General features: G+C 34.4%; 1 protein-coding gene across 9 annotated transcripts in view; it reads right to left on the reverse strand.

Moving 5' to 3' along the window:
- Positions 1-21,097, reverse strand: part of UBE3A (ubiquitin protein ligase E3A) — a 97,183-nt gene that overhangs the window by 18,607 nt on the left and 57,479 nt on the right. For all 9 annotated transcript variants that reach the window (XR_012330242.1, XM_033852055.2, XM_004316755.4 and 6 more), the window contains 4 exons: positions 19,940-20,244; positions 12,722-13,968; positions 3,553-3,697; positions 184-389 (listed from right to left, as the gene is read on the reverse strand). Coding sequence is in view for 8 of the 9 variants with exons in the window: in XM_033852055.2 (XP_033707946.1) it covers positions 184-389; positions 3,553-3,697; positions 12,722-13,968; positions 19,940-20,244 (1,903 nt within the window). In the remaining variant the exon portion in view is untranslated. The remainder of the gene's footprint in view (positions 1-183; positions 390-3,552; positions 3,698-12,721; positions 13,969-19,939; positions 20,245-21,097) is intronic.

Genomic DNA, 21,097 nt, shown 5'->3' on the forward strand with positions numbered 1-21,097 from the left:
GTTCCCCTTCGAGTTTTTAAGTGTTTATGGTACTTCAGACAGATTAAAGCAACTTTATTTTACTAGGTATAGATATTAACAAAGGTTCCAAATGAAAGCTTTAAAATTTTTATATAAATGAAACTCTGTATTTGCTTTTAAATAAAATCTAAAAGAGAGAAGAAAAAATGACCAAAGACTTACAGGGTGCGAGTCTCCCAGGTCAAGAAAAGTTCCTTTTTTCCCCATTAGCTTCCTGTAGACAACCATGGGAAAATGTACATCCAGTATACAGTTATTGTAAATAGCCAGACCCAGTACTATGCCAATCAGAGTGAACTGACCCTCAGTTTCAAAAGAGGATGGATTAAACCAAAACAATTTTGTAGATTCATCATACGTGAACATACCTATAAGAAATGATTTTTAAAAATACATTACTTTCACATTTTATTACAGACTGATGAACAAATATTTATACATATAAAATATAAAAATATACAATAATTATACATGTAAGCTTATGTGCACTACGTATAGAAATATTTTTTCTCTTAGATTAACACGAGAAAACAAAGTTCAAATACATATGAATGTTATAAATTGTGGCAAATGGTAGCATATATTTTTAAGAAGCCAAAGAAATAAAGTAATAAGGCATTTTGGTGGCATTTTCTAAGAATTTAGGGAAAATGTTCATTAAATTCAAGTTCTCTAATCTTCTACTAACACAAATGAAAAGTTAATCTGCATTCACACTTTATCTACTCAATCGTTGAAAAATAAATGCAAACGGAAAAAAGGCTAATCATACTTTGAAAATGTTTCACTTATAAAAACATATTCAATCCATACATACCGTTTTAAAAAACAATTTTGAATTTCATTAAGTAAAAGTCTGTTTTCTCCCCAAATTGCACAACGGTTCCATGAAGTTTTTCCAGCACCTTTCTAACAAAGATGCCAAGTACTTAAACTCAGGTAAACTTGATAAACTTAGATTATGCCCCAAAATCAAACCCATTTAATACACACATTAACTGTGAGCCAGTAAGTAAAACAAAAGTAATTTGTATTTGTAGTCGTCTTTCAGTTTCACATGGTCTTCACTATTTTAAACGCAAGTTTGGAAACCTTTTTGATATCACTCATTTAAAAATAGGAATCTGAATAGCCATTACCAAGGTAGATTTATCTCCTTCCCTTTAAAGAAATATCTAAGATAAAAGTTAAATGATATTTTAATTGAATTAACAATTTCATTTTACTAAAATGTTTTTCACTTGCTACTGTGAAACTGAATGAAAATATTTTAAGAATTAGGTCTGGAAAAGAGGGGGAAGTTCCAATAGAACAAACTTTAGAAATCAATAGAGCATATAAATCAATTTATAAGTTTTTTAAAAGTTTTGAAAATGTTTCTTCATTTTCACATGCAGTTTAAGTTAAATGTAAAGGGAAATTTAAAAGGTCCCCTTGATCATAAGAACATGAATTAAACTAAGACATTTTTCTAATGCAATTTAATGTTCATGAAATAACATTTTATAAATTATCCAATTCATACTTGAATTTCACAGTTTACATCCAAATTTTTTTACAGGCCTAAGTTACAACATCTACTGAAGTGCTTAAAAACTTCATTTAATTATAAATATGGTATTAACAGGGTCAGAACAGTTAAAAATAATTACAATTAATAACTTTGATGAAATATCACAAATGCATGTCCTTGGTCTCAAGGGCAATAAATTACAAATTAATCAGAATGTAAATTACATAGGTCACTACTCTCATCTTTCTGTGTGAAAGATAATAATATTAAAGTTCAAGGAGATACCATTTGGGGCACATTTATTTTCAGGTCCCTGGAAGAAAAGCTCCATAAAGCGTGGCTCTTCTAAAATATTCCTTTTTGATATTTCTATTGTCATCATTTTAATTGTTTTACTATCAAGTGGATCTGTTTAATGTATGGTTTTTCTTAAAAGTATTTCTGCATATAATGTAAATATACTTTATAGCTAATGTTTAACTTTTTTAGATACATCAGAACCTACAGCTAAAGTTTACCAAATTTATGAAGGTCATAAATTTTCTGTCTCAAAAAGGGCATGGTTCTATGTGTCTAGGTTTACTTTGAATGAATTACATACAAAATGGCATAGCTTTCTGATTAACAAACATTAGCTAAAATACAAAGTCTTAACTATTATATTTATGTCATGAACTCAAAATGTCTATTTTCATTTGCAAGTAGACTAAGAACAATTACAGAAAAGTCAATTCACTGTACATACTGAGAATCAATAGACTTTAACGGTTCAATTCTCAAAGCTTAAGGGAAATGATCTGTAGTACTCTCTGCCACATTCTTCACAATTATGATGGTAGCTTTTGAGAAATTCTTTTCCTGTAACTGTCATGCAATCAATTTTAAAAGTAAGCAAACCCAGTAATCAAGTAGTTATACTGTAGAAATTGAATCAGATCACAATTATACAATAGTATACTACCTAAGAAGCTGTTATCTTTTTCCTGTTCTACTTTGCCAAGTCTGTCTATTACTTTGTCTATCAGTGAAACCCAAATTCTTCACTTTTAGACTGATATATTATAGATCAGTTTTTCCCAAACTGTGTTCAATGAAAACTCTTCTGGGAAGCAAATACTATTAGATACAGGATGGAAGAAGGGTTCTGGAGTTCAAAAAGTTTGGGAAAACATTACAATATTAAGCCCAAGAAATCCTGTAGCAAATAAACCAAATTAATTTGATATCAGCCAGTGTTTCCAAACTTTGAGCATGATACACTTGTGAGACATTCTCAACAGTCTTCAGACCATTATTCTATGAAACTCTTGTCTCAGAAATGCTATGGGTCGGACTTCCCCGGTGGTCCAGTGGTTAAGAATCCACCTTCCAGGGGCTTCCCTGGCGGCACAGTGGTTAAAAATCCACCTGTCAGTGCAGGGGACATGGGTTCACTCCCTGGTCTGGGAAGATCCCACATGCCGCAGAGCAACTAAGTCCGTGTGCCACAACTACAGAGCCTGTGCTCTATAGCCCGCGAGCCACAACTACTGAGCCTGCATGCTGCAACTACTGAAGCCCACGCACCTAGAGCCCATGCTCCGCAACGAGAAGCCACTGTAATGAGAAGCCTGCGCACCGCAACAAAGAGTAGCCCCCGCTCGCCCCAACTAGAGGAAAGCCCATGCGCAGCAACGAAGACCCAATGTAGCCAAAAAATAAAAAATAATAATAATAATTATAATTATATATATAATTATATATATAAATATATAATTATATATATAATATATATTATATATATTATAAATATATATAATAATAATAATAATAATTATCTAAATAAGAACTTGAATAAATGAGTGATGCAGGACCAATCCCCAAAGTCCACAAATTCAGTCATTATCTGTGACTCTAGGTAATCCATACCAAAATCTCCTTCTGCTGCTCTTCATAACTGAAAATATTTATAAACCTAGGTAAATAAATTCTTAATTCAAAAAGATATGACACCATGATCACATCACTAAAATATTTACCAATATCTGGATTGAAGATTTCCTCCACAACCAGCTGAAAAAATTCTTTGGAAACACCTCCCTCATCAACTCCTTGTTCTCCTTCAAATTCCACATACAACTGTTTCTTCAAGTCTGCAGGATTTTCCATAGCGATCATCTCTAGCTAGTGAGTGAAAAGATAAAGTGAAAAGGTGAATGCCAGTATTAGGATGAAAGAAAATAAAAATAAGGTGTAGGGGTAGGGAGCAAATAAAAGATAACGTTTTTGATATATTTTAAATGGAAACAGGAAGCAAACTGGTAAAAAGCCAGCGAAGGCAAAGATTCAGTCTCACAGATAATGGAAAAATAGGACAGAAGAAAAACCGGCATCCAATTCTAAAGGGTTACTTTCTAACTACTGATCTGTTATGAAATTAACATACAGTAGAAAATTAGAATTAGGTTTTCTGTTAATTATGTATATAACAAACCTGGGCAGTAAGATTAGGACATGGAAAAAAGTCAAGATAACAAAAATGCCTTAAGTAACTACTCAAATTATTTCAGGAGAAACAACGGCTTATAGAAGTTTGACTTCAAAACTGTTCACTTGTAGTTCTTTATGTTTACTAAAATAGAAACTCAAGAATTAAGTCTTAATATCTATTAAACCATAAATAAAACAATTTCAATTAAGAAAAATACATTTAGGGAAGCAGTTTATGGTCTCCTAATAGCACCTTAGGTACAAATTACCATTTTAATGGATTAGAACATATTTTATATCCACTTTTTTTTTAAAGCAGATGAGACATACACTTGCCTATATCCTTACTCTTAACTTCTAACAGTTATCAAACCCCAGTTTCAACATTTCTTCAACTATAAATCTTTCCCAAATACTTTTTGTATCTATAGAATAATATAATGATTGCTCTCAGTTATTGAGATTAATCATAAAATCAACACTGTATTCTAATGTGAAATATTTATACTGTAATTTGTTGTCTTATGTGTCTGAAATTTACTAACAGCATGCCTGACTGATCATCCACCTTATTTGCTAAAGTGACTTTAAATCTGTCAAAACAGAACATATTTAAGGGTGTTCAGGTTTTTGCAACTATTCCAATTAGAATCTTTAAAATGGTTTTGAGCAATGCAAACATCATCAGAGTAAGTGTACTATAGTCAGTCCTAAAGTAATTACTTTAAGTAACAGCACTATTTTGTACATTCTAGTGTGTCTATAAAAAATAAAATAAAATCTCACAAATTCATGATTCAGGTCAGTTGCCCTAGATCAATGTTTTTCAAGCTGCCAACTGCAATTCATTAGTGGGTAGTCCAATCCATGTAATGAAAACCAAATAAGGGAAAAAATCAGAATGCATTCCACAAAGTACTGGCACCTACTGTTCTGTGAAACTTTTGCTTCAATTATATGTACAGGCAGATATGCACATGAGTACTGGAATGCTATGTAAAATATCTCTTACTAGGGGCTGCAATCAAAAACATTTGAACAAAGCCAAAATGATCTCCTGGATATCTTCGACTTTTGGATTCTATGATTCTGTGAATTTAGAATCTTTAGCTTTAAGGAATGTCTATCCCGTACAACAGTGGTTATCTACCATTTGCAAAATCATTTTTATGCCAAGTTGTATTAAGATAATTTATCTTTGAGACAGTGCCATTGTGGAAAGATTGAGTCAAATACTCTGCATTAGTCCCAACTGTCACTTAACATAATTTTTAACCTTTAAATTTTAGCAAGGAACTCAGCTGAGCCTGTTTCCTCATCTGCAAAGGGGGAAAAAAATTAGGATGGTATTCTTCACACTGCGAAGTTGTGAAGGCTTAATAAGAATGTATGAGAAAGAGTTCTAGAGTGGGTGATATTAAGATAACACATCATACTGTTACCTTTTAAAACACCTCTACTCTTTGAACAAAAAATTCTCAATTTGATTTTATAGCCTAGTCTCAAATTTTGAAAATAACTTAGGGGAAAAAAAATAGTTCCAGTTGGAAACCTGTTTCAAGTCACTGGCTATAAAGAATTCCATGGACTAAGTCAGAATTATCATCTTAGCTCAAATGTGGTTTACCCATCAGGCCAATATCCTGTATTGCCATGAAACGCATTGCTAATTTCCTTCTCCCAGTTTCCACCTGCCTAGGTGTTATAGAAATGTACATCAATGTTTATGTACACCCTTACAACACAAAGACAAACCTGCTTCTATCAGGTACAGCTATTCCAAGGTGGAAAAAAATAATTATCTGTTATTTAATTATGTGTCCTGTATCTCTTCCTCACTAACATTGGTAACTGAGAGCTGACTCTGTGTCAATGTGACATACTTTTTAAAGAATTTGGTGTAGTTTCTAAAGAATTCAGAGGCCCCGTGTTCTAGTCTTAGCTCCACACAAGACACTTCGTATCACAGGTGAAGCAAATTTATCTTCAGTCTTAATAAAATATTACATGTCTCTCCATTCCCACCAATCTTCACTCCGTTCCACACCTTGAATGCCAAAAGAATTTAATGCAATATGTTCTATTATTATGATAATTATAAACAAGTCACTTTATCTCTTTTAGTTTCATCTGTAAAATGAGCATAAAAATATATCAATAAGTTAATGTATGCGAAGCACAGATGAATTCCCTGCACAACAATTCTTTATAAAAACTAGCTCTTGGGCTTCCCTGGTGGCGCGGTGGTTCAGAGTCCGCCTGCCGATGCAGGGGACTTGGTTTCGTGCCCTGGTCCGGGAAGATCCCACATGCCGCGGAGCGGCTGGGCCCGTGAGCCATGGCCGTTGAGCCTGCGCATCCAGAGCCTGTGCTCCACAACGGGAGAGGCCATAACAATGAGAAGCCCACGTACCACAAAAAAAAAAAAAAAAAAAATACTAGCTCTTATTATTACGTTTGTTTTATTGGCTCTCAAATTTTTTTCAGGCTTGGCTGAAAATTTAACGACTCAGCTATAACAGAACAAAAATATTCCGGTATTAACAACAAAACAATATATAGCACTTAATATGCCAGGACACTTTACACGTATCAACTCATTTAATCTTCATAAGAATCTTATCAGGTCGGTAATATTATTAACCCTATTTTACAGATGCATACCCTGAAGTAATGAGATTCATAAACTTGCTCAAGTCAGTCAGTAAATGGTAGAACAGAAATTCTAGTCCGGGCACCAAGCTCTTTACCATGCTTTACTGCCTCTCCTCAATGACTAGCAACAATCTTTTTTAAAATATTGAGTGATTTTCATTGTTATGCTCTTCTGTATGTTTCAATCTTTTTTTATTACAATAAATATATATTATTTTTAGAATCAGGATATATTCAAATGTAAATATTCACAGAAAGAATGGCTTGAAAAACAGACTGCAACTGAATTCCGTGGGTGAAAATTTCCCATTATTATTTATTTTAGATTATCATTCTCAGATATACTACATGGTTCTCTAAAATATGGTATAATTTATGACATCAGTAGCCTATCTTTTATAAAAATTACATTTGTGGTAACAAACACATAACAAAATTTAGCAATAATTATTTTGACAAAGGCCATTATGAATGGACTGCATTTATTTTTCTTAAAAACAAGCACTTCTAATTCATTGTTCAATTAGAGAAGACTTAAGAATTAAATAGTAAAGGTATATCACTTTATGTAATAGACACATACCATTTAAAATTCAATTTTTTTAATCAAAAACTATCTTGAAGGCAGGAGAATATTTGGAAATTGGAAGCATATGTCAATGAACAGTCTGAAAAAGGAGAATTTGCATGCATCCTTTAATTAAATTCATTTAGTACACAGACCTCGATTTTTACATATAGGTTTTCTTAGAGTACACTTTGTATTAATTAAATATGGAGACTGGCAAAAGACAGATTATGTCAAATGTATCCTGATTCATAGTCGAAAAAAAAATTCCTAATGGTATGGATATTTAAGTAGAAGTAGCAGTATTCAGATAAAACAGACCTAATACTTAAGAATGCTTAGGATCCATAAGAATGGCTGGCTTAAACTACTTCAGTCAACTTACTAGAATCTACGTTTAAACACTTTGCTAGTGAGTACATTAAAACTATTGACTGGAATGAGATTTTTAGATCACCTGGGTATATTTAGCTTTTTCATTTCTCTGTAAAGAGATTAGGAAAAGTTGTTTATCTTAAACATAAAGTTTAGATGTCTGGGTAACAGCCAAATCATATAATCACATCTGCCTGTGAGACCAGGAACCCTGAGTTCTACTTCCAATTCTGTTATTAATTTCTGTAGGTCAGAATCTGAGTTTCATTTTCCTCGCATGTAACAACTAAGAAGTTTGACAAGTTTCATTGCTTTAAACTATTTTACGATGAATCTATGTAGATCTATTTCACTCTCTTGTTCTAATTAAAGGACAAAAATCAGGTATGAAATTCTTCAATTCAATTAGAATAAATCTTAAGAAACTATAATGGCCATTGCATTAAGCACAATATAGTGAATGTAGATGATACAATTAAACATACCTAAAGGAGCACAGAATAATCTTACTCCTAAAGCACTGTAGGTCAATTGACAAGAATCAAGTTTTGTTTCAATAATAACTAAGGGTGTCTATCAAGAAAAATGCTGGGGACTGGGTTAGACAGTATTGGTATAGCAGAGCCCAGAATAAAATGAGTGAGTGATTTTTAGAAGAGATTGAGCATAACCTCTTGGCAGTAGGGCTTGCATTTGTACCTATCACCTTTAATATGTTCTAGTTCTTATTTTTGGACTTTCCTATCCAATTCTACATCACAGCCATTTCTTTTGGTCTTTAGATCTCTACTCAAAATTCTAGGACTCCCTGACTAATCTGAACCAAGTCTCATATCACCCCTTACCCCTATGCCTACAATCCTCATCACTCTCTTAAAGCCTGCCAGTTCCTAAACATGTAATTGTATATAAAAATGGCCTCAATAAATATGTATATATAAACTTGTACAAACAGCCATCTCCCAAATACTGGTTTCCAGTCTGGCTTTATCAGAATACCTGGGGTTACTAACAGAAATATATATTCCTAGGCTATACACGAGAGCTCCTAATCTGAATCTCTAGAGGGTTGAACTTTGGATTTTTTTTTTTTTTTCAACAAATCTCTCATTCAGATATGAAGGCAGTTTGGGGCACCTCACAGACAAGCAACACTGTCTTCCAAAATACTCATACCCTTAACTCAATTTCCTAACATAAAAGGTAATTAAAAAAAATTTTTTTTTACATCTTCTTACCTTGAAGATGTTTTGTCTAAGAAAAAAATGACAAATTATCTAAAAGATAATTTAAAAGAACACACAAATAGATAAATGTTATTAGCAAAATACCATAAAAACCTCATCACATTAGGATCGTTCTCATTCAAATGAAAGCTGAGTTCTGAGCCCGTTTATCACTGTACTATTTCCTACGGAACAACAAAAAGTAGTGAAAATAAGTCCTAGGGAGAAATATTCCAGTAATTTAAGGGTTAGGGGTAGTTTTTTTTTCAGTACGCAGGCCTCTCACTGCTGTGGCCTCTCCCGTTGCGGAGCACAGGCTCCGGACGCGCAAGCCCAGCGGCCATGGCTCACAGGCCCAGTCACTCCACGGCATGTGGGATCTTCCCAGACCGGGGCACGAATCCGTGTCCCCTGCATCGGCAGGCGGACTCTCAACCACTGCGCCACCAGGGAAGCCCCTGTAGGGGTAGTTTTTAAACGATTCTGATATCTATTTGTGGAAAGACAACTTATATATTACATTTCATTGATTTTTAAAATTTGCTTTTGTTTTCATATTTTAACGTCTCTGAAATCAGGATATAACATAAAATTGACAGCGTCTCAAAACTAAATTGGCAGCATTTGTTCTTTTTAGCTGTATTAAAATAAAAGTGTGTCCTACAACCAGTGAAGATATCTCAGGTTTGATAAAATATTGTAAACACTAATACTCTTATTGTCATCAAAAACAGTTCCTCTAAAAACTCCAGTTAGGAAACAATTTGCTACTCTGGTTTGAATTATATGGTACATGAAAGCAAGGAATATATTTTTCTTTAAATAAAAAAAAATCTATAATCATTAAGTTACTACCGCTCCCTCCAAGCTAGTCAGTCTTACAATTAATAACTGAAAAATAAGACCCAACAGAAATACTCAAGAGTGCCATTGTTTCCAGGAAATAGTCACTATTTTCCAGGCCTCATTTATAAACTAACGAGTAGATGAGCTCCAAGGCTCCCTTTAGCTCTTAAAGTCTAAGGTCCTATAACCTTGATTATTTAATTATTAATATTGAGCACACCACAAAGTTTCTCATTTCCTCTTCTCTTCCTGACCCTACTCTGTAGTTCAAAATTAGCAGGTCATAAGAAAGTGGTCAATAGGTTTATTTTGTTTGTCAAACTGTTATATAAAAAGATGAGGCTTAAAAAAGGCAAAGTAGGGCTTCCCTGGTGGCACAGTGGTTCAGAGTCCACCTGCCGATGCAGGGGACACGGGTTCGTGCTCCGGTCTGGGAAGATCCCACATGCCACGGAGTGGCTGGGCCCGTGAGCCATGGCTGCTGAGCCTGCGCGTCCAGAGCCTGTGCTCCGCAACAGGAGAGGCCACAACAGTGAGAGGCCCGCGTACAGCAAAAAAAAAAAAAAAAAAAAAAGGCAAAGTAGATCTTACTGGGGAATAAGATGTTGAAAATCCATCAGTACTTCTGAGAGTGTACCTGAGAGGATCACCTTAAACTACTTTTTGTTACTAAAACACTATAACTTTATCATTATCATCACCTGCTAGGAATGTTTCCCCAAAATTGGCAGATTATCAATTTGACTTCCAAGACCTATTCTGATGCTTTTTATTTTTTAACCTTTTCACGCTGTGTTATTAAAGAAGGAAAGAAGGGGAGGGAGGGAGGGAGGGAGTGGGGAGGAAGGAAGGGAGGGACGAGATGGGAGGAAGAAAGTTAGCAGTAAAATCTGCTTAATGTGTACCCCTAAGAAGCTCCTCAGTGGTCATGATTCATCTTTACATCTCTATTGCTTAGCAAAGTGCCTCACACAAAGGGTTTCTGAAGTGGTAATATTCAAGTACAGATATTATCTAGTGAATCCTAGTTTATAATAGGTAAATTGATAATATTTAGCTTTGACATAATTAAGCTGAACTCACTAAAAAAACAATTTGTTAGCATAATTTAAAAGCTCACAGTTAACTTTACCCTAACACTTGCTCAAAGGACATCCTTATAAACTAAAATGGTTGTTTCCTCAAAATTCTAGAGGATAATTTTAAAAATAGAATAAAGTAAGTATACAATAAGCACCTAAAGTTTCGTAGGTTCTTAGTCTTGCTTTACTGGGGGGGGAAATGGGATGGTGTGGGGGAAGACAGTAAGGCTCAGTAGATTTCTGAGAAGGCAGCTAAGAAAGGTAGACTTTTTTTTAAAATTCTGGATTGAATGGCACAGAGAGTAATTTCATTGCTTTTAAAGGCCAGGTACAGCTTTTGGAAACAGATGAAAAGATCCTAACCCAAGAAGACAAAGATAAAATGTGTAGTTTGGGGATTTGTAGTTCTGCTCTAACAATGGAAATTCATAGATAGACCTCAACGTGCTTTCCATAAAATATCATCACACCCTTATACAATACCCTATCATTCTGCTAAACTATGGAAAATAAGTTGCTGGCTGTGTGATGATCTGTTATTAAGTATATTAAGTCAGACTTATTCATGTAGCTCAAAACTACTAAAGTAAAATTAAAAGGGCACCAGAAAGCAAGCAAGCAATAATTACTCTAAGCAACTACTGCCCCTTTCTGTCTCTGGTGAAAAACTGCCTGAGTTGCTTAAATAATGAAGAATCCTTTTTCAACATTAGAGACCTATTTGGTATTAAAAAAAAAAAAAAAAACGGTAACAAAGAAAAGAAGCACAGAACCTCTGCAACTTTTAAATTTCTAAGATGTCAAACAACTTTTTCCACTGGTTTAGTTTTATAAATTCTCAGATTTAGATAAATCCATTCTACAACTAAAATATATTTTGAAATAAATTTCATTACTTTCTAGTTATCTGTGTCATGGGTTCTTTTCCTTTATTAGTATAGAAGACTGACTATATCTTAATTTTAGTTGCCATTAAATTTTACTTGAAGTTGATGAAAAAGAACTAGCAATGCCAGGTACATCTAATATTATAAATACAATAAAATCCTGTGATAAAGAACCCTATAACAAATGTAAATGTTGGTACAATGTGATTGGCAATTGGTTTCTGTCTTCTGGAAAGGCTTACATTCTTAAATGGGGGCACTAAAATTCTTATTTTCTGTGGAGGGAAGGAATGAACAAAAAGCAACCCATCTGGAGAAACAGGGAACTAGAAGGTGGGTACCTGTGTTCTCAGTATTCTCCCAGTTCAATCTCCCTGGATTGGGTTGATAATACAGACATCACTAATTACAAGATTCCTGGAATCGTTGCTGTTTTCCCAGAAGTTCCAACCAACTCCAAGACCTGGTGTAGTCCATATGTATATTTAAGTAGGAAGAAACTACTACAGTCAGGCAGTGCCAAACAGGGACCTTCTGAGTGACCCCGCAGGAACTCCTAGCAGCAGCATGCACCACCTGCCCGGGTCACTTCATTAACCTCACAATAATGCAATACTCAACCTCACATGATGGCATTTTTAGACACCACTTATTATTTCATGGTGTGGTTTTATTCTACCATTTCTCCCTATTAAGACTTTACATTCATACTTATTATTGGGTATCTCCACAACCCCCTAGTTTCTGTGCTCTGCAACATCCACTTCTCTTCTGAATGACAAAACTTTGGGGGTTAGTTGTCAAGATTTAGAAAATTTATTCTTTTTCAAAGAGAGAGTGATCATGACACAAGACAACCAATATTTTGTGGAACATTTATGAACTTGGACAGGAGCAACAAAAATATAGTACTTACATTTACAATAAAAAAGTCCATGTGTTCCTATACTATATAATCATATACATACATTTTCCCCCCAAAGAGTCACTTATAAAATGAATTCACTGAACTGTATCACAGTCTCCCCATCATTAGGTATTCAATCTAGTACTAATTTTTAAACAGTAGCCCAACTTACCCGGACGAGGGCATCATCTATGATGTGGTCACGTCTGACTTTGAGTCTCAAATATGGATTCAACTGCTGTCCTTGAACTAAGCTGTAGAGAACAGTGATTCTTCGTTCACTGTACATGCGAATTCTATTGTCATAATACAATCCCAAATTCTTTGTGACAGCATTCAATATAAAGGGACATGTCATAAAAGAGAATTTGTTCTCTGTTTCTACTTTGAAAAAAGTATAATCTTTATCCATTTCTAGAACATCATTCAGTGGTTCATTAATAAACTCTTCAAAAGGGATAAGTGGTTTTCGACAATCCAGAGTTTTAACAGCAAGTTCAGTTTCTAGTGGGTCCACTCGAGGACCTTTCTTGTTCCTTCTTTCTTCTCCCAATAGCTCCTGAAGTGTCAATTCACTGGACTCAGGAATGGGCTCTTCATCATCTTCTTCATTATGATTTGTGTCCACTTCCCCTCCCACTACATTTGCATAGTAAACCATTTTCAAGCACTTGGAAGCAGCAACAATAGCATCATCATCGTTCACTAGATTTCGATTGTTAAAGTCAGTGCTTATGACTTTGTATGTAATAAGCTGTTGAAATGTTTCCATCATTCTCCGAATCTGGTCTGCGCTGTATTTAGACCACAGTCTGACCAGTTTTCCTTGGGCTGCAAGGGGTAGCTTACTCATTGCTTTGCAAAACAGTGGCAAAGCCATTTCCAGATATTCAGGACTGTGGAGATTTCTATTCTCCATGACAATAATGAATAAATTCAGATAATTAGGATCTCGGGAGTATACATTGTGATATGTCAAGTCACATTCCACATTAGGTGACAAATACACAAGTGCATTGAGAAAGGCAGTTTCTATTTTTTCATTAGAGAGCAATCTGGTGTAGACCCTTCTAATGGCCTCAATATCCACAGACACATCGTCAGGACCTAATTTTTGTAAGTTGTTATCTCCTTGTGAGCTATCACTTATCCTTGAGGAAGATGCTTCTGAATCTTCTTCCATAGCTGCAGCAGAACATGCAGCTTTTTCCTTTTCATCTTCATCTTTGTCTTCATCCTTTCCTTGAAGAGATTTCAGTTCTTCCTTGGTGTGTTGTTTGACTTTCCGAAAGCTTTGTACCAATGCCTCAGCACTAGAAAAAACTCTTCCAATAACACGAATTAAAGGGGAATAATCCTCCCTCTCTCTACATAATTCTAGAATTTCATATACCGTCTCTTCTGTTAGGTAAGTCACATCTAGAAAATTAGGAAAAAAGAGAACATTTATTTTCATAATATATATGTATGTTTGCTTTCTTTTAATAAGTTCTAGTGAAAAATAAAATTGCCAAACATTTTGCAATAAATACCATTTATGATTTACAACTCTTAAAAAGTATCTTAATACTTAGGTTCAACCAACAAAATATGCTTACCTATTTTTTTCAATGTACTACTAATATTAACAACTTTACTCATTCTTTTACATTCTATATGTATTCTTATATATAGCTTTTAATGAGCTCAAGCTCATTTTCACAATGATGGTATATATTAACGTGCAGTTTTAACTGTAAATATGAACCAAGATATCATGTGCCGACTCATCACAATATACCTCTTACAACTTCGCTTTACTTTGGAGCAGAAACACCACTATTTTTCTGAGAGGTTTCTTCCTTATTTCACTACTCTGTTTCAAAAGACTAGGAAGGCAAGGTTTTAATAAAGATCTCTTCAGAGTCCTCTTTTGGAAACAGCCCTTGTCCTAAAACCAGACTAGTTCCTTTCTGAGTCTTCCTTTCTGAGTCTTAGTTTTTTTTCAGGGTGGCCATTCTGTGGGTGACTGAGAAGGATTAATATATCATTTCCCATAAGCTCTGAAGTTGACAGACACTGCCATCTGCAGCCAGGTTGGAATAAATCTTACACAGTGACAGGAAATAGTTACAAAGCAGTGAAAACAATAGGGTGGGAAGAAGGCAACTTATGAGCAGACAAGTGAAACAGACTACTATGTAGTCACCAAAATCTGTTTCGTCTCCTTCCTGGGCACAGAGTTGGACACATTCTCCAGCTTTCCCAGCTTTTTGAGATAAGTGCTACTTTCAGGCTAATGCTTTTCTCCTTCTGGCTAATGGGATGATGCTTCCAGGATGGTTCTGAAACTCGTGTGTTAAAGATAGTGCCATTACAGCTGCAACTCTGAATGACTGCATGAACCAGAACTCTCTGCCAGTCTAAAATATTATGGCTGTTAGATGAGCTAGAAACAAATTTCCACTGTTTGTAATAAGCTAGTATTCTTTCTGGGGTCTACTTAATATTGTATTCTAGCTGATCCTTACAAGTAGAGAAGCCTTTCATTTTCCCCATCTTGCCTTCAGAGTCTTTAAAGTACACGTAATGACCATCTCCCCCCTAAAATGATATATTACCACTGTTTTTACAGCTTGTAGTATTCAAATCCATGGGAGTTTTATTATGATTTTCTATTATATCCATTCTTCCCCATAAAGAAATAACATCATAAAAGGCAAAAATGACAGCAGGCCCTGAAAGGCCAGACTGAATATCAACTTACTACACATTTTCAGAGTTACCGTAATGTTAACAAATTAAAATTCTAATGAAGTCACAGAAGAAACAAAGAAGAAAATACTTCAAGGACTTTTTGAGATAAAAATCTCTGGAGCCATGGACAGTTGCAGGGGTGAAAGAGTTTGTTGCAGTTTGCTGGAATTCATTTTACTTCCTTCTCATATCTGTCTTAAAATATAGTGGCTTAGGCCTCCACTGTCAGCTTTTGCCATTAGACTTTTTACATTTGCTATTATTCGCTTTCAGACAAAACCAGATAAACCTACAGCTCCCATTCTCTTTAACAACAAAATTTAAATCTATACATATACTCCCTTGAGAGGAACAGAGTAAGTTTGGAGGTTACAGAATGCATGAGTGCTTAAGGTGAGTGCCACTGCATGAAATACATCAGAAAAAGAAAAACTCCATGTGTTCCTTCTCTTACACTTTTCTTACTCGAGAAAATACAAGCACACACACAAAAATGAATTTTAACATGCTGTTTCCTAAAACTGCAAGTTCTCATCTTACTCAAATGTTGATTTATTTTGTGCAATTTAATATGAGCTTTCATAATGTTTGACTTTTTTCAAAGAAGTTACCGAGTACAATGACTGGAGTGAAAAACAATGTAAAACATTCAAACTCAAAGAGTAGTAAATCCCAATGGTTGGGAATATCATACAATAGGCAGTGGGTTGATTCAACACCTCATATCATAAAACTCCCTGGCACTTACCATGAGTTTCAACTAAAAAAAAAAAAGAAAAAAAAAGAAAAAAACTAACAATTTTAAAATGAAAATTAGCTTAGCTATAATGTACTCTACCCTCATAATGTTATCAAAAAAACCAAACCCACCCTACATTCTCTCACTTATTTTCTGAGATAAGCCTATATAATTACAAAATTTCACCTACCAAAGCTGAGAAATATAACCCAATAACACTATTTTTTGTTATGACTTGCATGAATATTAGATTACTAGATATAAAATAAAATGTTTTAAGTCAACAATTTATTGCATGCAATAAACAGGAGCATAAACGATTGTATTTTAAATGAAAATACAGAAGTAAAAATATTTCAATCCTGTAGTCAAATAACTACATTAATAAAAGAAGTGAAAACAGCCTTTAAACAGAAGATAACCAAATTTCACTTTATAAATCAATTCTAATAGCAAAGAAAACAATGAATGCTCTGGGCAGAGATAATTCAAAAACCCTGAAAGGGGGTGGCTGGGAGTGCGCATGTGCGCAAGCGTGTGTGCGTGTGCGCGCACGCGCATTGTGTGTGATCCCTAATGACTATAAAACATGTCTGGCATTACTCAAAGTACTCAAATGTTTGACAGGTAAGACTAACCGATTACCAAAAGGATATGAAACCTCTAATGACCGACCACAAGATCTCATTCTCAACTAACAGAAAGCTGAGTAACGCTGGGTAATACCCCAAGACTTTTGTGTCCTGATTAATAGCAGTTTAGTTTACATGGCTATATCAACTTAAATTTTCATTGCAATTACTTCTAACTCCAAAGCAAGTGCTATCATTGTTCTGTATCTGAAATGTGATCCTCTGAAACTGCTCTCTCAACCTCCAGCTCTCTAATATATCTGGGCAGACACTTTAGGCTGGCTAACTCCAAATCTATTCACCATCTTTACCCCGACATGCCATTGTGATAGAAACTGAAAACTAAACACTAGTATTCCAATCCTCACTTGCATTGGGGGCGGTATGTGACACAGGTCTGCCAGTGACCTAAGTGGAAGCCTACTGGTGGACTTCTCAGGATTTGTTTTCCTGATAAATGAGACAAATATGACTAACTCATACTTTGAGTAGAAAAAAAAATCATTTATTCTTATTAGCAGATGTACAAAATAAGCTAACTAATATAATTTTCAAATTACCCAAGCAAAGACTATACAGGTCTCTACAAATTATAAAACTGTCCTTCAAATTAAAAAAAAAAAAGTGTTTACTAATATTTTGAGACCACTTTTCATACAGGCCAGTAAAAATTATCGAACTGTGGAAGAAATAAAAATGTAGCACCCCAAATAAAGAGGTTTTGCCATTTTGAATTAACTATTCAGATATGTTATTTTACAGGAAAGAGAACAAATGATGTATTTTGTCTGTTAACTCTAAGAAGATGTACTGGTAAAACAATATTACTGACAAAAGTCTTAATCCCTTTAATCAAAAGAGTGACAGCCTTGTCATCAAATACTTAGGCAGAGGATAATTTTAGAGTCATGTAGATAATCCTATCTTCATTGTGTCAAATGGACCCTTATACTTGTAATGAACACATATAAAATTTCTTAATATGATTCCTACTTCTGCTTTTGTATTTGCTTCATAGTAAAAGATAATACAAAATGCAAATGGTCAGTGAATGAGCAGCTTCCAAAAACTGAACCACAAAAATACCAAATTTTATCACACCACGAATCTAATCTTTGGTCCTTGCTACCAGACTGTCAACACCTTCTTTTATGGGCCATAACTCTTTAAGAACGGATCCTTAAGGTTTGTTCTATTCAGGATATTTAGGCATCTTCTGCTAAACTTCAGTAACCTCTTCCTGAAGTGTGTGAAACTGCTAACTGGGAGCTTATTTCGCACTACTTTAGTTGGAAAAAATTATAATATGTTCTTATGAGACCAGGCCCAAAAAACAAAAAACACCTAATTTCTTAAAATGTAACCAAAACATAGTAACTATCTATTATAAATAACTATCCAGTTAGGACATAGGACACTCTGTATCCTAATCATCAAATAATAACGTTAACAAAGAGTTGCCTTGCATGTAGTAAATATGGCTTATCTTACGGATAAGCAGCGTTCTAGACCCACGCACCCTCTGTTGGCATGACATGCTCTTCAGAACATCTTCAAGTGATTCTGACATTCTACTAATTCTACATAAAATATACCAATACTTTATTCACGTGGTGTTTTGTTTAAAATGTTAAACTGAGTTTTTCAGACATAAATGTAACTTAGTTAAAAAACACTGCATTTTGAAATATAAACATTCATTAACGTTTGGGTATCAATAAAAGGAGGTATTCTACTGAGAAAACAATAAATGAGACATTTTTGTATGACATACCTGTATATTTTATGATATATGTGTATTTGAAAAATACTCAATCTATAAAATTTTAAACTTAAATTCTTATGCAAAAAGAGAGTTTGGGGCAGACTATTCAACACCTGAAACTTTGTAACTAGAGCTAACATATATAATTAACACTCAAAATGAAAGTACTAGTGCAGTTAATATATTTATAATTCCTAGTAAAAATATACTATAGTAAATACAGATGTTGCAGGAAAAAGGGCGCAGGGGGGAAAGAGTGTAGTATGTTGGAAGAAAGTACAATGAACTGCTAAATTATATAAACTTGAGCTTAAACAGTACACAAAGACTGAGGATAATCACCCAATAAGTACCTCTAAAATGAACCACATAGCCAAAAAGAAGATGGGTACGTCCATCCTGCACTATAACCCCCATATGGCTTCCTGCCTTCAACTGTGGCAGCACATCCTACATTCACAGTAACGGCTGTTCTTATGGTGCACACTTGCTGGGGAAATGTGTATAATGCAACTTCCACATTAACATATTGACAACGTTCACTTATTTATCTGGTGTGTGAGCTAATTCATGGAATAGAAATATTCATGCAATAAGCTGTAATAAAGTTATGAAAACAGCTTTATTATGGAAACAGAGTAGAAGCTATTAACACAATTCCATTTCACTAATTAATTTAAACTTGATTCAAATGACGTTACTGAAAACTTTAGAGGTAGTATCTAACTTCTATATATCCTAAACAAAAAGCTTCCTCTTTTAAAATACAATTACCTCTGGTAGGACTGTCAGTCATTCAAAAATCTGATTAACTTGTTTCTAATACCGATTTGCCTTCACTGGGAAAAAGAAAGCTTGAAGTTTATTAAAAAGAGAAAAAATTTTAAAAGTATTGAAATACAGCATCATTTAGAAAGAAAAATAAGGCTTGGGCAAGACCACCATTGTTAGGTAATGATTCTTGGCAGTATGAGCGTGCCAAATGCCTGGGAGAAGGTGAGCAGGATATAGGAAGAATACATTAGAAAGAAAAATTGATTATTTCTCAGGTAACTATTAACAACATTTTGCCTTGCCTTCAGAAACAGAAAAAGACCACTAATCAGTCTGCTACTTTCACTGTATAGTGCTCGGGTTCCAAAATGCATGCCAGATATTTAGTCCAGCTATTCCAACATCTAAATGACTTTGTGGCCTAGTTTAGGTTATTAACTACTACTTAATACATTTTTCCTAGTGGAAAATATTTAAAATTTCTAATCAATCCATTAGCAAAGGAACTTTGGGGAATATAATCTGCTTCTAATTAAAGATCATCGGAACAGTAAAACAGAGTGAAATCATTAACTCAACTATTAGTTCTGTCCTCTATCACAATAAAAAATCGATTCCACCATACTATCATGTCCGAAGGTCAAAAATGAGACAAAAAAAGCAAACAGCAACACCTCACACATTTTGAAAATCTCCAATGTGGTTTTCAGTCCAAAATTCTCAATTAAAAATAGAACGTCTTACCTTTAAAATCATCTCTTGCTCCTTGTCCATCCTTCTTGTTCATTTTCATGTCAGAGCAGTTGTTAGGGGCACCTTTAGAGTTTTCAAGGTAAGCTGAGCTTGCTCCTTTCTTGGAGGGATGAGGATCACAGAGTTTTGCATTAATCTTATAAAGCTCAAGGGCTTTAATAGCTGCTGCATTGTTATCCATACGACGAAAAGTTGGACAGGAAGCACAAAACTCATTCGTGCAGGCGTCATTTCCACAGCCCTCAGTTAACTGGTGGTAGTAGCGTTCTATTAGATGTTTTGCAGCTGCTCGCTTCCTGTACCAAACATTCAAACAATAAGCACAGTGATTAGTAGAGCTCTCAGGTACAAAGCTCAACAGATCATCAACAAGGCAGAAGTTAGTCAAGCACTGAAGTAATAAACCTGTGTATTAAGATGAGGTATAGAAAATGGAGATACACTATTTACACAAAACTTTTAACTGGTGAAATATGTGATACTTATTTCCTAAGACATATGATAAAGAATATCAATGCTTGTCAAAAATCATTGTTTTAATATAATATGCTTTCCTTTGGTTTGGGGCGCAGTGGAGGGGCGCTTGTTTGATGTGCTTCAATTGTTTAGCACCACAGCTGAAAATCACAAGTTTTATGACTAAGAGTTTTAGTATTCTATCACTTTAAAAATTAACATTAAGAAAATGAGAGTCTATTTAAAGTATCAATCCAGCTTTCCTTTATATAATCACCATTTTGTTTCAGCAGCCTGTAAATACTTGACTTACAGTTAACATAGAACTTCTATGTGGAACAAAGAAGGACCCCCCCCCATTATCTACTATACGGAAGATTTAAAAAGAAATTTATAAATAAAATATCCAAACCTTGTGTTATATTACAAGAAAGTGGCTCAAAACATACAATTTTGAACCCAAAAGGTATCAGTAAACTTCCTCATTAATACCATGTCATAGGAACATGGAATATTTTAAATTCCTTTTAGAGCAAAATCTTATGTTACTCTTACTTTGTGAACATAAAGTATGCGAATTAATGTTCCATTATGGCTCTTCTAGCAGACCTAGCAAGGATATTGAAGAAGGGGTTATTTCATCAAGCAAGAAGCTGGACTAATTTCTATCTCTATGGCTTATTCCAACTCTTA

The sequence above is a fragment of the Tursiops truncatus genome, chromosome 2 (assembly GCF_011762595.2).
Source record: "Tursiops truncatus isolate mTurTru1 chromosome 2, mTurTru1.mat.Y, whole genome shotgun sequence".
NCBI classification, from domain to species: domain Eukaryota; kingdom Metazoa; phylum Chordata; class Mammalia; order Artiodactyla; family Delphinidae; genus Tursiops; species Tursiops truncatus.